The 16,375-nt window shown below is 36.4% G+C and overlaps 1 protein-coding gene across 3 annotated transcripts in view; it reads right to left on the bottom strand.

Annotated features, from left to right (window-relative positions):
• Positions 1-331: 331 nt before the first annotated feature.
• The window catches only part of LOC108971891 (short neuropeptide F-like), a gene marked incomplete at its 3' end in the record, with an annotated part of 181,317 nt that continues 165,273 nt past the window's right edge, over positions 332-16,375 (bottom strand). For all 3 annotated transcript variants that reach the window (XM_018938222.1, XM_018938223.1, XM_018938225.1), the window contains 2 exon segments: positions 332-795; positions 871-1,046. In XM_018938222.1, the coding sequence (XP_018793767.1) occupies positions 332-795; positions 871-964 (558 nt within the window).

Below are 16,375 nucleotides of genomic sequence, written 5' to 3'. Positions count from 1 at the left end.
AAGGTGTTATGGATACCGGATCACTTGTTACAAAACTTTTGATGGTAAAATTTAATTTACTTTTTTATGCTATTAGAGATTGGTGGAAGCATATATAATTAGAAAAACTGTTTTCAGACTTCATTTGTCGTACACTATGACCCTTACTTCAGCTTCAATCTGACAATTCGCAAAGGCTTTAAAACTTCTGGGACTTTTCGCTTTTCTGTCATCATGACTTCAAGGCACACAAATTTGTGTTCCAATTACCTCTCTGTATTCATCCAGTCAAAAGTATTATACAATGACTGGCACTCTTACAAATGGTTTTCCTCACTCCGTTTCCACTTACCTCTAATTCATCATCGATATTATTCTGGATTCTTGGCAAGCTGCGKCCGAAACGCAAACGCTGAGGCTTACGTACCATACGCTCAAAACCAGCATCATACATGTCTTCGGGGTACTCGTCACCGTAAAAGGCAGCCGCTTCTTCGACATCASTTATGCCACCATTGTTGCTTACACCAGCCAAATCGTTCATGACAGCATCGAACTCGCTATGCAGTGGCATGCTGGGATCGCTGCGACGTCCGAAACGTAAACGTAATGATGGCGAACGTATTGGCTTCTGATTTACATCACCAAACCAACGTTTCTCGGCGGGCAAGTACATATCCGGATCGCTGCGTCGACCGAAACGTAGTCGCAACGAAGGCGAACGTTGAGCTTTGCGTTCGACCTGATGGTTGGGGAAAACAATCGGACCGGCATATTCGCGTTGCAGCAAGCTGTTGTATAAGTTGGCGAGTGCGTCTGTAAAACATAGATGTATTATATGTAGGTATATATATGTGTGTGTRTATGGTTAAGACAATTGCGTATACGCACTGTTATCCGGCACATCGGCGGAGCTTTGCTGCCACAGCATAACACTAACGCAGACAAAGAAGAATGAGCTCACTAAACGGTTTGACATGAACATTTTGAATGCTGTTTTAGGTTTTTTTTGGTGTTGCTTTGTTTTCCGTAAAACTCTTACGCTGTTGAAGTGCTGTTTAGATTAGCTGTAAGTAGAGAAAGAGTAGAAAGGAAATCAATAGGTGCTTAAGAGCTTAGGCATCGATTTTTTTCTAAGTTGTCTTAAATTATAAAGTTTAAGTAAAAAGTTTAGAGTGCCTAAAATGTATTTGAAATTGTTTTGCATTCGAAAGTCATAAATATGTTGGTTAAAGCAGCGAAGTAAATGCTGAACTTGAAAGGCGACTTGAAAAGCAAATAAAGAGTATTTGGTTTAGAGTCACATACATTTTATTTCAAATAAAACAAAGAAAATCAATGGACAAGTCAACAYTTAAACTGTATTATGCCACCAATGTATCCCAAGCCTGTATAAAGATCACACTGCATGCCTAATTATGCATCACCTTTTCCAGCATAAATCGGCAATCACAACGAATTTGGTTTTCCAACAGTCCAACATCTTTGACTTGAAGTTAGGCATGTACACAAAGAATAAATTTCAAACACATCGCTTCGATATTTTGACAGCTGGTTGGAAAACTATAGGTTAGTTAATAAGTCGACCTGCCGTAAATCCACAAATAATTCTATTTGAACTGCTAGAGACGCTTGCCCGTTGCGATGCCCGGAACCCCTAGGTATCGATCAAAACGACCGCCGCTTATCGACAAAACACTTAGAACCACACTAAAATTTATTGAGGTTGTTAATGTCAATTCCCGGGCTTGTAAAATGTATGACAACCGAGATTCTTTAACCTTAACCTGACAACAGCAAATTGTAACGTCCAGAATTTTTATTCTCACTGTGTGAGTGCCAATGGAATATTGTCCAGTAAGAGCGCCTATCATTTCGGCGATGTGAGCCTTACTAAGAGCTTGTATAATAGTTCAATGAACATTTTACAATCCACTCGGGGCCAGAAGCTTTCTATACTGATATAATTTTATGGCTTCAGTTTCTTTCAAAATACGTTGATTCCGCTGTGTTCAGGTACCTATCCAAGTTTAACGTGGAAGGGGCTTGAAGCTACAGCTAGTGAGGTCATGCACTCTTTTCTAGATTGGCCTCACAGTCAGCGAGCTCAAGACCTAAAAGAAGCCGCACATCGGAGATATGCTTCTGGCTACCACTTCTGCTTGAAAGACACTTCAGATTGAGTTGATTGAGATCTACCGTTAGAAGAGTGCCCCTTCTGGTTAATCGAAAGTGAAATGAACTCCAGTTTCGGCGGTGACAGATAAAGTTGTAAAGAGAAAGAAAATACCAGTTGAGAAAAGAAAATTTCCATACGACTATATAATTTATTATTCATAATAAGAAAATAAGTTTAAGCCTAGTAATTTGAGTGAAGGTGTAGATATCGGGAAACATTTTCCAACATCAGTCGCACTCAGTGTCGGATCTACAGAAAGGAAATTCAGAAAAAGAAAGTAAAATAAATATTCAAAATATTTTGGAAGGGAAATCCACCCTCGGAAATAAATTCTTTATCCGCCACTGGTCATACCGAAAGCTGGCTTCATGGCTCCGAATATAACATATTTTAAACATTAAAGGACTGGTCTTATAAATGACATTGAAGAGTTTTTAATATTGTAGTAATTTAAGTATTAAATATAAGAAGTATTTCGATCAATTAACTTTAAAATTATTATTGGTTTTTTATTATTTTTACGGCGATGTTACATGGTTAGAATATCGATATCGATAAGTTGAGTGTTTCGTGGTTGTATTTATTGTATTTTATTTTCAAAAATGAAAAATGTTTTTGCTGGTGATTTCTATTTTTATTAGTAAACAATAATTTTATAACGGGTAATCCAAGTAGAGGTACATTTTTATTTGCATGTTTTCTTTCCTTAATCTCCTTCTATAAATCTGAGTTTCTCCAGTTTATTTTCCACTCCTTCTCTTTTAAATAATTATGCAAAACCACCAACTACTCAGCACAAATGCATATTTTCGCGTCAACAAACAAATGAAAGGCGCATAAATAAAATGTACTATATACATATTTATGTATGTATGTATATAATACATATATTTTTTTAAATATAAAAATAAACACACAAAATTCGGCGCGTCGGAAAATATTTGACATTTGGCCGACTCGGCGCTTAACACACACGACATTAACGCCATAAAATACGCTCAAGAGGCACTCAGATAAACATAAACTTATACATATACTCGTATATAAGTATGTGAAAGTGTCCTTCCATATATAGAGTGAAAATGCATGTATATGTAAATGTGTGTTTTTTGCACATTATACCAGTTGCTTAACAGCACTTCCACTGCTCTTCATTTTAGTGTTTACACAATCCAAATTGCATGCAAATTTTATGTTCACTTTTAGTTTCATGAAGTGTTGACACCATTTACACTCTAACGCCGAAATGTATGCCACATATTCATGCTCGTACCCATGCCAGCATAACTGTTTAACTGCATTGAGGCAAAAAGTAATATTTAAACGACAAGTCATGGTATTGATGTTGGTGTGCGTATGGAAAACTTTTTACAAGTATTTCGATAAAAGTTTTGTTAAGTATTGTGAGTAGAGTATATAAGTGTTTACAATAGAGAGCGGAAGTTGTGTTAAATGTAATGCTATTAAGGTGAGAAAAATTGTATTTAATTGTCAGTCAATGTCAAACCATTCGTCTTTTAAATACCGATGAGGACAGTCGTCATTTTAGTGCACAACATATCGTTAGGAATCAGAAGCGAATAGAAATACGGAAAATATCGTGTTTTGGGTAATAGTGGAAGTTTTGTTCACCTAACGGTTGTATGTATCACCTAAAACTAATGAAGTTAGACATACAAGGTGCCTTCCAAAGTAAACAGGACTTTTTGAATCTAGCGGCCCCTGCTGGCGCCATCTGTATATTGACTGGTGCGTTGGATTCTGCTATCTTCATCGATTGCCTAGTGAGAATTTCATAACATTTCATAGATTGGAAGTGAAGTTATTGCGATTTAAGTGTCAGTATGTTTGTGTTATCGATGCGAAAATGAGCTGCGAACAAAGATCCAACATTAAATTTGGTTTTAAAATTGGTTAAACTTTTAACGAAACGTTTCAATTGATGAAACAAGTTTATGGCGATGATTGCCTATCCCGTAGTAAAGTGGACGAGTGGTTTCAACGTTTTCAAAGAGGTCTTGACGATCAACATGTGGGACAATCAAAATCCACGATCACCGGAAATTTCATCGAAATTGTGCGTCAAAAATCAGCCAAAATCATCATTGAAATTCATGGAAATGGAATTGAATATCTCCAAAACATCGATTTATCGCATTTTGGGCTTACGAAAGGGGTGTGCACGGTTTATTCCCCACAAATTGACTGACGACCAAAAATTGATCAGAATCTAACATTCGAAGGATGATTATTTCACCAAAAATCACATTTTAACCATTAACCACTCCCCGTATTCACCTGATATGGCACCGTGGGACTTCTTCCTTTTCGGAAAAATGCATTTGCCCATGAAAGGAAAGCGTTATGCAGACGTAGAGGCCATTTAAAAAGCTTGCACCGGCATACCGGCCAACGAGCTAAAGCACCTTGTATTGTTATCTTATACGGATATATAAAAATTAATCGCAAAATGTGTTGGTAACTCAACAACGCCTGAACCAATTTGGCCAGTTATTTTTTCTAAATGTTCGCTGTGGCTAAAAGATGGCTTTTATGGCAAGAAAAATTCGAATAATTGCCGGAAAATCCCTAAAAACAGCCCATACAAACGAATGAATGTTTGTTAGTTAGTAACGGCTCGAGAACGGCTGAACCAATCTTTATGACATTTTCAAATTTTGTTCGCTGTTGTGCTTCATGAGGAAATGTCGGAAAGTTGGACAATTCCAAAAGGTAACTTTTTTCATCCAAATAAAAAATTTTTTTTTTGTTTTACTTTTAATTATTTGAATCGCTCAAATTTGTCGGTTCATGGACCTTGCAGACACCACAATCTCACTTCGGTTTGTTTGTTTGACAATAAATGCACGGAACACTATCCACGTGCTTTTCTTTCGGAAACACAAACTGGAAATGATAGATATCAACTCTGTCGGCGTCGCCCACCAGAAGACAATGGCAGAACATTCAGCATTCAATTTAGAAGAGTGAATATCGAAGTTGACAATATATGGATTGTACCATATTCGCCATTATTGTCTAATTCACATTAAAAACTCATATCAATGTTGATGATCAATTGACGAGTTTTTTCCCAACTTGCGTCTGTGATCCATTTGCGAGAAAATTGCTTTATTCGGAAAAACTTTTTTTATTATACATGGCGTCGAAGAAATAGTTACGCAGAAAGCAAGGYCAAACMGTWGATGTCCAGCTGTATTCTCAACTAATGTATTAGGACGAATTTACGCAATCCACTCAAAAAACCACGTTTGCTTCTACCTTCGATTGCTATTGATTAATGTGCGCGGTTCAACTTTATTTGAGTCATTAGGTACTGTGAATGGTGAATGAAAGTTTTGGAGAATCAAGCCATCAATTACAATTACTGGAACATGATAATCACTGGAATCAAATGATGTACGATGCGATAGCTACTTCGAATGCAAATGAAGGTCGCACAGTTTTCGCGATGTTCATTTTGACATATCAGCCTTCAAACTCGTGTCAATTATGGGATACTAACAAAAATTACATTGCCGAAGACATTTTATATCGTATTCGCTAAGAATGGGAAATGGGTAAATTCCGGTCGATACTTTGATTTGATATCAATTCCATTTGCCGTTTATCAATTCACGAAAAATGAACTCATCACGAATGTTCGGACATTGGGCAAATTATCGTAACTACGATTCCTTAAGTGCACGCGCAATGTTAGCTGCCAAAAATACCGATGTTGTTGACTTAAACTGAAAGATTTAAAGTCAAATTATGGGAAACTTGCGCTAATMCAAATCGATCGATCGTCTTGACAATGAAGACGCCGCCGTGAATTATCCAGTGGAATTTCTAWATACTGTKGAGAGGCTTGGTATGCCACCGCATCATTTGCGTCTCAAAGTTGGATCTGTCGCTATTATGTTTCGCAACCTGCAAGCACCTATCGAATACAAGAGGGCAGAATGCTTGATTCTACGAATTCCTTTGAGTTCTATCGGTTTGCCATTTCAGTTCGAACCTATACGGTTTCCAAGGAAAATTGCATTTGCAGAAATGTGTGGCATAAATTTGGAAATGCTATATTTTTCACATGACCAGATATATGTGGCTTGATCACGAGTTGGAAAACCATGCTTTCTCTACACCGGAACAGAAACCAAAAAATGTTGTTCATCAAGCTACGTTACATCGAAAAAAATTAAATGATAAAATCAACTTTCTTTTCATTTCAAAACACATAATTTCACGCAGGACAACGGCTGCGGGGCCAGCTAGTATATAAATAATTGTTATATATAAATAAATGATTAGAATGAAAAGATGAGTCGGATTTCAACTCAGTACAGTGACAGTATGTCCGTCCGCGCAAGCTGTAATTTGTAACTAAGCATAGAAAAAATATAGAACTGTTAATTTGCACAAAGGATCACATTAGCAAGGGGCACCTGTGGGCTTAAAAAAAGATGCCATCTTATAACCAACAAATTGTCTAAATCGAATTGAAACCGTTCAAGCTCTTAGGTATCGARTATTTGGAACCCAGCACCTATAGTTGAGCTTTTACCGCAAATATCAGTAAATGTTTGAGATATACTCGTATAACTGAAATTATTAATCCCTTCTTTAATCCTTTCCTGGGCGAAAGTCGAAGTCTCTTTATCATGTTTAAGCTTCCTCTTTGCGTGCATCGCAATCATAAACCATGGMAAAGTTTGTTTTCTCTCTTTTTACAGTGGTTTGGCTTAGTAACTCGCTTTTAGGCAGCTATGGCAGCTAATACAGTGTGGTTATCCGTCCTATGGTAGCCCTCACGGCTTGGTGGATCGACTCTCTCCATCCCCAAGCATAGTTACCAGATTTCCAATCTGTGCTCACCGAGTTGGCAAAAGGCTGTTTGATTATTAATTGTGGTGTTTATATAATTGGAWACCCCTCAAGSCCGCTATCTCTGCTCGTTATGTGCAATCGGTGTGAAGATCCCGTGGTTGTATTTGCAATGGAGGAGGTCACGCAAGAATTGACGTAGGYTCTTATGGGTACCTACGTTCAATGTCTGGAAAATGCAGCGCCAACTCAATGGCCGCTAGCATCGAACGTACCTTGAGGCCTTGACGGGGATTTAGTTGGGCATTCGTAACATTAACCAGCAAGCCATTTAAGCAAGGTTTAGAATATGGTATCTGTTTGGTTAGTTCAGCCACTTCTGACCTGGAGACTCACACTGCCTAGTAAGCTGCTCAATCTGTGTTCGACGCTCCAGTCATTCTTCTTGGTTTGACACTTAGTTATGCTCGCCCCATTACAAAGACTTCGTCCGGTAGATATAGCCTTCTAAGCTATACCCTCCATCTCTGCTGCTTTCTGCTTATTGGTTATTCCCAGCTAACCTTCATTTCTGAAGACCGTTCAACCAACCGGCACCTGCTGGCCCTCACAGTAGCCTAAACCTTATCAGTGAATATCAGTGTCGACTGCATTAGTTCGATAGTCGCTTTTAAGAGAATCCAGAGCTAAAACCCTGTCTCAATCTAAACTGGTAGAAAAAATATTTCTATGGAAAAATCCAATTTTCGTAGATATCCGGGATACATACGCTAGAAGCGATGGAAAGCGCATTTACACTGCGCTGACACATTTACACTGTCAGCATCGTTCAGCAATCGAAACATAATCGTCGCTTAAGTTACTGATCACCTTAGCTTACTAGAATTTTAGCCAATATTTAAGTAAGAACATGAACCTGAAACTGAAACTTAAAAATCAAAATTTTGCTCTTCTCAGTCATTCTTTTCACTGCATCTTAAATTCACAAGGAATTAGTAATACATATGTGTAGTATGTGGAACACTCCCACATAAAGATATACATATATAAAGAAGTATTACGTATGGAATTCAACTATTCATGAAAGGAGAGAAAGAAATAGCTGCAGCTGAATACTTTTTAACTCTTTAAATAAATAATAAGAGTGTTGATATGCCCGAAGCCAAATTAAATGAATTCATAACAAAGAGGTGAGATGGCTTGCGAAAGTTGACTGTGAAGTTGGAAAACAAAGTACACAAAACCATAATAAAATAAAATAAAATGACACTAAAGGAGGTGAAAGGGCTTAAGTATATGTACGTAAATTTTTTCAGCAAAAAATTTTGCAGATTATGGTAAGAATGAGGAAGATTCCAAAGAATACTGATTCAGAAAATTTTATTTTGCAAAATTTCGTTATTTTTTGTATCTGAGCAGCTTTTAGGTCAAAAGTGTGGAACACAAAGCGTGAACTGTAAAATTCATGTATTTGAGGGCGCAAGAAAATTACAGTAAATAGTAAATGCAGAACCCAAAATGTTGAATAAGGGCTAGTAAGTACGATAAATTATGTATGTTTGCAAAAGTATAGTACATCCAGCATCTAGAGTAAATACGCTTACGAGTTTTACAAAAATCAAGCAGTAACATGACAGTTATATAAGCAACTACTTGGATTTCCTTTTGCATTTCGTGCATACTTATTCTTGTACCGACATTAAGAACGATTTGCGCACGTCAACTCAACCCCAATTGACGGACGAGACAAGTTGCACGTACTAAATGCATTTGAAATGCATGCGAAGACAATCAAAATCAATTCTCCGAAATTTCTTCCCCACTCTTCGTGCACTTCATTGCAATTCAATTCAGATATTATCATAACTGTCTTTTTAGCTCAAATCAATTGTAACTAAGTTTGTTTAAGACAAGGTGTGAGAAAACGTGAATGTCTTAAGATGATTGAAAAGCGTGTAAAATGCAAGAAGTACGCTGTGAGTATAGGTAGATTTTCGTATTTGAATTGAATGCGTGCATATGCTAAATGCTAAATGGAAACGCTTTTGCATCTTAAATGCCGAGAAAATGCTGTAATGTATTCCAAGTACAGAGGGAGAGAATTTTCGTTTATAGAACTTTGGTGCAAATGGTGGCTTTCAAGAAATCCCTCTTCTTGTTTCGCAATATAAATGGATCTTTAGCAGCTGATTTAATACTTGTCTTTCTGGTAAGAAAACTTCAGACTCCACTTCAAAGCTTATACTATTTTATTATTCAAAATTGGGCTGAAGTAGAGATTTTTCTGCCCGTGTGGTCATTCTTCGATTAAGGTAGTAAATCTTTTAGTTCTGGGAATAAAATTAAATTATCAATACTAGATGGTGGATAACTGGCCGCGTCGTTTATTGAGTCTTAAACACAAATACAAAAAATACACTATAATTATAATAGGTTTTAAATCGTTATCTGTACAGTAACCTTGTTAGTAGAGAGAAAGTATTTTCTCACGGTTATTGAAAGAAAATGCTGATACTGGATAAGGATTCATTTTTTCAGTCTTACTGTGTCGGAGTTTCTACTTATGCAGTTTTTTTTCAAAGTTGGGAGTATATTTTCTAGTTTTCAACCGAAGCTTGAAAATTTGTATATTAGATATGGTAGATATGGTTAGATAGATAGTGACTAGGCTCTACAAATTTCTGATACAAAAAAAATTTTTTAATCAGGAAAAGTAGCTCTCAAAGTTTTTATAAATACATATACATACATGTACCACAGATTGGCAGATATTTTCGGTCAGACACTCGAGGTTCATATATTCTGTATGGCAGGGAGTTAAAAGTTTATGGTGCAGTTTTCACAATGTTTCACAGATGCCAAACCTTGAATGAACTATTTGTACAAATCGGTGTGGTTGGAAATTTAGTTGATATTGGTCGAGTACTTCCCCAGATATGAAATTTCATATAAAAGTTGGATCTGCCAAGCTCATTTCTGCTGGCAAGTGTGTTATGAGAATTTCGACCGACGCTGTAAAAATGGATGACATCGAATGATAACCCCGCTTACTCCCCATATGAAGGTACTATTAAAAACTACTAAAAGCGTGATAAATCAATAATTAAATATGCCATAGACATTAAATTTTACCCCGAGGTATAATAACAGGGCTTTAATGAAGTCGGGTGCCAAATTGGATGATGGGCGTGGCACATATCTTGAAACCCGCCAGAGTTAAATCGGAGAAAAACCACACCAAGATCTCATTTAACAAGTAGCAATTAATTGAAGTATGACACCTCGTGTCCAAAAGTTGTAGGACTGGTACCGAAACTGTTCAAGTCTGTGTGTACCAAATATGTGGACCCCAGAACCTAAAGTTTATTTTTTTACCGAAAATATGGGTCAATGTGTGAGACATAAAATTGAAAACTGGAGAGTATCCTTTCCTGATAATTGTATCTCTGTGTATAAAAATGGTTTGAGTCCAGTCCCTTCCCTTAGCACCCATACACCTAATATAAAGATTTTCGCACTTCCGATTGACTTTATATCGAATATATGTGATTTATCTGCGTCTTTTTCTAGTAACGGTGCATTTTTATGCTTACAATGAATAAAATCTTGTGAAAACTTGCCTTATACCCTATATAACTAATAATCCTTATGTACCGGAAAGTATTACACAAGTTTGAATACTTGCAAGTTGCACGATTATGAAATTAGCGGTTATACCCGAACTTAACCCTTTCTTCCTTGTTTTTTACTTAAGTCAGGGCTTGCACGGGCAGACAAGTGGACAAACGGACGTAAGCACAGCCCCTCGGAATTCAACTCGTCTCGTCATCCTGATCGTTTATATATGTGTTTATATGTATATAACTCTGAGGGGTAACCATAATATCCTTCTAGCAACATGTCACGACATTATACTTGCAAAAATTATAGGGTAGTTATTGTTTCTCAATCGTTTTACAAAACTTTGGATTAAGCCTTTGCCGGTATTTCAAAAAAAAAAAGGTATTTCAAAGGTATTTCAAAAAATGGTAGTTCCGATTTCAACATACTAGGACACAAATTAATTTTAGCCTTAGACTAGTCTACTCTCGTATTGTCTTTTCTTTCAATGCAAACACTGTATTCTCTCAATTCAACAAACACTCACCTAACCATCCCGCTAAACTTAATGTAACACGAATGTGTGCTTACGATACGAGTAAACGGCAAACACGTCTCCTCAATCAAGTTACGTGCATCCTGGCTTCCTTGACTTTATTCTGTTTGGTTGTTATATGTTGCCTTAAAAGTTCTTAATTTTTTCGCTTCCTCACAAACGCTTACGCAGTCGAAGTAACACAAAGCGCACAGAAACGTACAATGTAAGCGAACCTTGTCATGTAAAGCCAACAGTTGCGACGTGTTTTACCAGCGGCTACAACTCTGGCACTCCAGCAACTCATGAGAATACTGAAATGCTACTTGAATATGCACTGTGCTGCAGCGAAAGACACAACTTATGAAAGTTGCAACGCCACAAGCATGACCAAGAGCTGTATGAAGAAGCGACAGTAGCAGCGGTAGCAGCAACTCGGCTGAATGCATGATACTTGGCTGTTGGCGGCATAAATGAAGTGAAATGAAGTTAGTCAGGAATTGTAGTTAAATTATATTTGTATGTACGTGTGCGTGTGTTTGTAAGTGAATGCGGCATTTAAGGCATCTTAAGTAGGTAAGCACATACTTCTCACATTCCATTGAATGCATTGTAGCGACAAGTATGCATAAGTTCGTAGATAAAGCACATACGAGGCTATTTCCATTGTTCCGCTTTTCCGCCTTCGAATTGTTCCGTTTTTTAGACGCAGTAAACGACTCTTGTACACGCAGCAGTTACTTACTTCCGTATGTGCTTATGCAAGCATGTGGAAATATCTTCATTACTAAGCTATAGGTGCTACAGGAAACCAAGATCAAATGTTTGCATTTTAGTCTATCAAAATGGCTTTCACTAATTGTAACCTGAATAGAGTATAAAAAATTTGTCACGAATCGACTAACTACCAAAAAATAACATTATTTTTATATTCTACTGTCACAATATGTAAATCGGAATTTAACTACGCAAACTTCCCATACATAGATATTCTATATTCCACATGTTTCTTTAAGTTTAAAACCTATAAATCGAAAGTTAATAATGTTGCATAAAAATATATCCTTAATATACTCTATTACATGTCAACAATTTTAACGTACTATAACTTTTCAAGTCCATATATATACCATACTTATAATTAATGTATGTATACTGTTGTAGTTTTGTGAAAATGGAAGACTTTTTACCGAAATTAGCGGTCAATCTATGAGATTTTCTAATAATAATTTATTTTTGGGTTCAAAATGAATAAAATTGGATAAATATTTTCATTCGCACCCGAATTTGTACTGTAATAAATTTTGAACAATAGTGTATTGCTGTGCCCAAAACCGGATGAAAAATTCTCCTAGCTTTCTTAGAACTAGTATATAGATTTTAAAAAATCCAGATGGTCTTAATTTCGATCAATCTGTAAAGTTTTTTTTTTAATGAAATGTATAAATTGTCTCTTTCTGAAATTTTGAAAATTATATATATTCAGGATTGTATTCACCAAGCTGAAAATTCGCAAAAATGTATAATAATATAATATTAGAACTTAAAATATAAAATATTTACGTAGCTTATTTTATATGAAAATTGAATAGATTATGAAGTTTGAAAGGACCAAACTCAAACTCGAACGGAATTCTTTTACTGAAGGTTAGTTAATAACATACGTCGAATTATATTGATATCATCGGCCTAAACACCCTCGCAAAGCAAATGGCTCTGGCAGTGAACGAGGGCAAGACGAAATAACTCCTGGCATTAAACAAACAGTCGTCGCACTCGCGACTTGCTTCTCACGTCACTGTTGACAGTCATAACTTTGAAGTTGCAGATAGTTTCGAATATCTGGGAACCAGTATAAGCACCACCAACAATGTCAGCCTGGAGATCTAATATCGCGATCTAATGGAACGATGAGCCGTACGAGATATACGACGACATTGACATAGTTCAGCGAATTAAAAGACAGCGGCTACGGTCATGTTATCCGAATGGACGAAAACACTCCAGCTCTGAAAGTTTTTGACGCAGTACCCGCCGGGGGAAGCAGAGAAAGAGTAAGACCTCCACTCCGTTGGAAGGACCAAGTGGAAAAGGACCTAGATTCGCTTGGAATATCCAATTGGCGCCACGTAGCGAAAAGAAGAAACGACTGTCGCGCTGTTGTTAACTCGGCTATAATCGCATGTGTCTACGCCAGTAAAAAGGAAGAGATTCATTCAAAGCTTCATTACTTTAATATGAAGAAAACTTTAGCGAAAAATCATAGTATTTTGGTGCAATGTTATGGTGAAGCTCCAGCTGAGCGAACTGCCCACATTTGCATAATTTAAAAGTGGTGACTTTGTTTTGAAAAATGAAGAACTTCCTGGGTGGCCAAAAAAATTTAAAAATGAGGAATTGAAAGCATTATTGGTGAAGAGTGCTTCCAAACACAAGAACAGCTTGCAGAAGCAAATAAATTAGGTATCATATAAATTGAAGCCAAGAAGCCCTAAAAAATATGACCAAAAAGCCAAATCGACGGCAAAGTCGAATATCCATAAAACATACAAATAGTTGCTGGGTTTAGTGGGATCTGAAGGGCGTTATGACCTTGTAAAACCGGGTGGAACTATTAATGTGGAACAATAGTGACATTTCAAATTTATGCAAATGACTGCTGAAAAATGCGACTAAATACGAGTCAATAATTTCCACGAATTTCATGTTTCAAAATCGATTTAAAACTATTTGGAAAAGGTGGCCTCACAGGAAAAAGATTCATATCAAAACAGGGAATTAAAAACTGGCTTGATTCATTCTTGGTCGACAAGCTGGTGCAGTTCTTTTGGGATGAAATTCACGAAGTACCAGAAAAATTTGAAAATTGGATAGCTTTATAACGCATACATTGGGCAACATGTGAGTTATCTGTATGAAAATGATAGAGTTATTGATAGCAGTGTCTTTGTGCCTAAAATTTGGGTGAATTCTTGACTTAGCYGCCATATAACAAACATCCGGTTGAATTTACKCCATATGATTGGTGATGGTACCTTCATRTAACTSAGGGAACAWTTTATTAGTATGTGGCATATTAATAGTATGTAAAATAGGTAAAACCTATTTAACTCGAACGCTTAAATTGGCAATAGCCGTCAAATTTYAAACAAACTTCCTTCCATAACTCGRAGTTGTTTTGTGCATTATGGCGATTCTAGTTATCAAAGTTCAACTGTAAATATAATTTCTTGGATTCCTAGCCTCTGGTTGACACTTTGGACCTTTTTTTCTGATAGTCCATACAAGCCAAGACAGTCTTACAGTTTTAAGCCTTTTCTTTCAAGTACCTATTTGACTTTAACGAAAAGCTTTTTATGTCACAAAATTATTTAGTAAACACAACTTCTCCATAATTTTTAAAGTTTTTCTAAATAAGGAACCATTGAAGCTTTGATTTATACTTTGTATTGAAACATCCTGTAACATAATTGAATAATTTTTATTGGATATAAATTTACATCATTATTCGCATGCATAGATAGATATGTTTGACCTAAATAAAAGTTTTAAGCTTTCAATATATTTACCAAAAAACCTTAATGGGCATATAAGCGCTTAAGAGCTCAGACAAAGTTGCCAGCTCATTTGCGCATTTGAAACTTTTTATGCAAGTCATTAGATTTTATTTATGTCAATTACACACTACATATGTATGAACATATTATGTGCGTAATATATTTGTAAAAGAGTGCTTGTAATCTCACATCCACAAGTAAACAGGCCTCAAAAGTGTGCGTCTGACACTAAGGCTGCCGCAATTGCTCAGCATATTTTAATTGCACGCCAAATGAAAACTTTTTGCACACAATGAAAAGTTGAGTGAGCAAAAAAGAAGCTGAAGATAAACTAAAAGCAGAATCAGCTACTGGGTTTCTCAATCTACCAGCGGCATTACCCGGATAATTATTTCTTCTAGTTTATGTATGTATGTTTATATATCTGTGTTGAAAGAGATCCATTAATTCATGAGGAAATATGTATGAATGTATTATACCCACTAACTTTTTCCCCCCTTGTTGACCTTTCAGCTTTTTGTCACGTTTCCAGTATTTCGCTATCGAAAACACATTAAAATGCCGATTTAAGAGGAAAATATTTTTCGGTTAATCGGCTGCAGCTGTTGTTAATTTCCGGTGTGAAAAATTACTTTTGCGTGAAATTGAAGCGAAAAAATGTAATCGTGTCGGTGAGGTTATGTTAGCATATTGTTTACACCTACCAAATCGGTGTGTAATGGTGGCAAGTGAAAGCTTTTACGGTGCAAACTTAAGGAAATGAAACTATTATAGAGGAAATCAAATAGCTATTTAATGTTAACACCTACAAGTATAAACTTTAGTGCAAATATTTTTGTTGGTATTCTGGTGGCTAATTAATTCTGTAGAAAGTATATGATAAAACTAAGGGTATAATGTTCTGATAACTACAAGTGCAAGGATATTCAGATAATTTTTTTAAGTGTACCTTACTTCGGTTACGAGGACTTTTTCAAAGCCAAATCAACAATAGTCTTCTAAACCCTACAGACTAGTATAACACGATAGGAGTCGCTTTGTTTGAAACCTCGTTTGGTATGGAACGGTTCGGAGAGATCCTTCCCGATTCCAGCCGAGCTTTTGGTATTGCTCAGCGTTAATTCACACAGTCGTATTAGGTTTGCAGAAATACCAATAATCCTTTTCGTACTGCCAGAATATCTACGAAGAGGTTGTCTGTATGATCCTCTTTTCACTGGTCTTTTCCMAGATTTGCCGCATGGTAAAAATCTGGTCAGTTGTTGATTTTCCATGATCGGCAAAGTGTTATGCTTTTCTGACTTGCAAGAGTGTTCCTCCATGATTTCAGTCTGCTTTTTGGAGCAGTCATTGGATCCCCTCTGTATATACTTGTATATATAATATAAGTGATCACGAGCTGAGTAGATTCAGCCTTGTTCATCTGTGTATACACGAACTAGTCTCYAAAGTTTTTAGACATCGATCTGATATTTTCCACAAATTCTTTTCTCACCAAGTAGTTGCTCATTTGTTGGAACTGCCGACATCGGACCACTGTAGAATATAGTTCGTAACTTGTATTCACTTATAGTAATATTGTAATAATTTGTTTTTGATTCATGTATTTCATACAATTTTACGCAGAAAACTCATCCTCATCTTTGGTAAATTTTTTCGAAAGTCTTCGTGGAGTTTGGTTATGGGATCAAGATCAAA

Source organism: Bactrocera latifrons, unplaced genomic scaffold (assembly GCF_001853355.1).
Source record: "Bactrocera latifrons isolate USDA-ARS-PBARC rearing strain unplaced genomic scaffold, ASM185335v1 scaffold_363, whole genome shotgun sequence".
Taxonomy (NCBI): domain Eukaryota; kingdom Metazoa; phylum Arthropoda; class Insecta; order Diptera; family Tephritidae; genus Bactrocera; species Bactrocera latifrons.
This window is presented reverse-complemented; position numbering and strand designations above follow the sequence as displayed.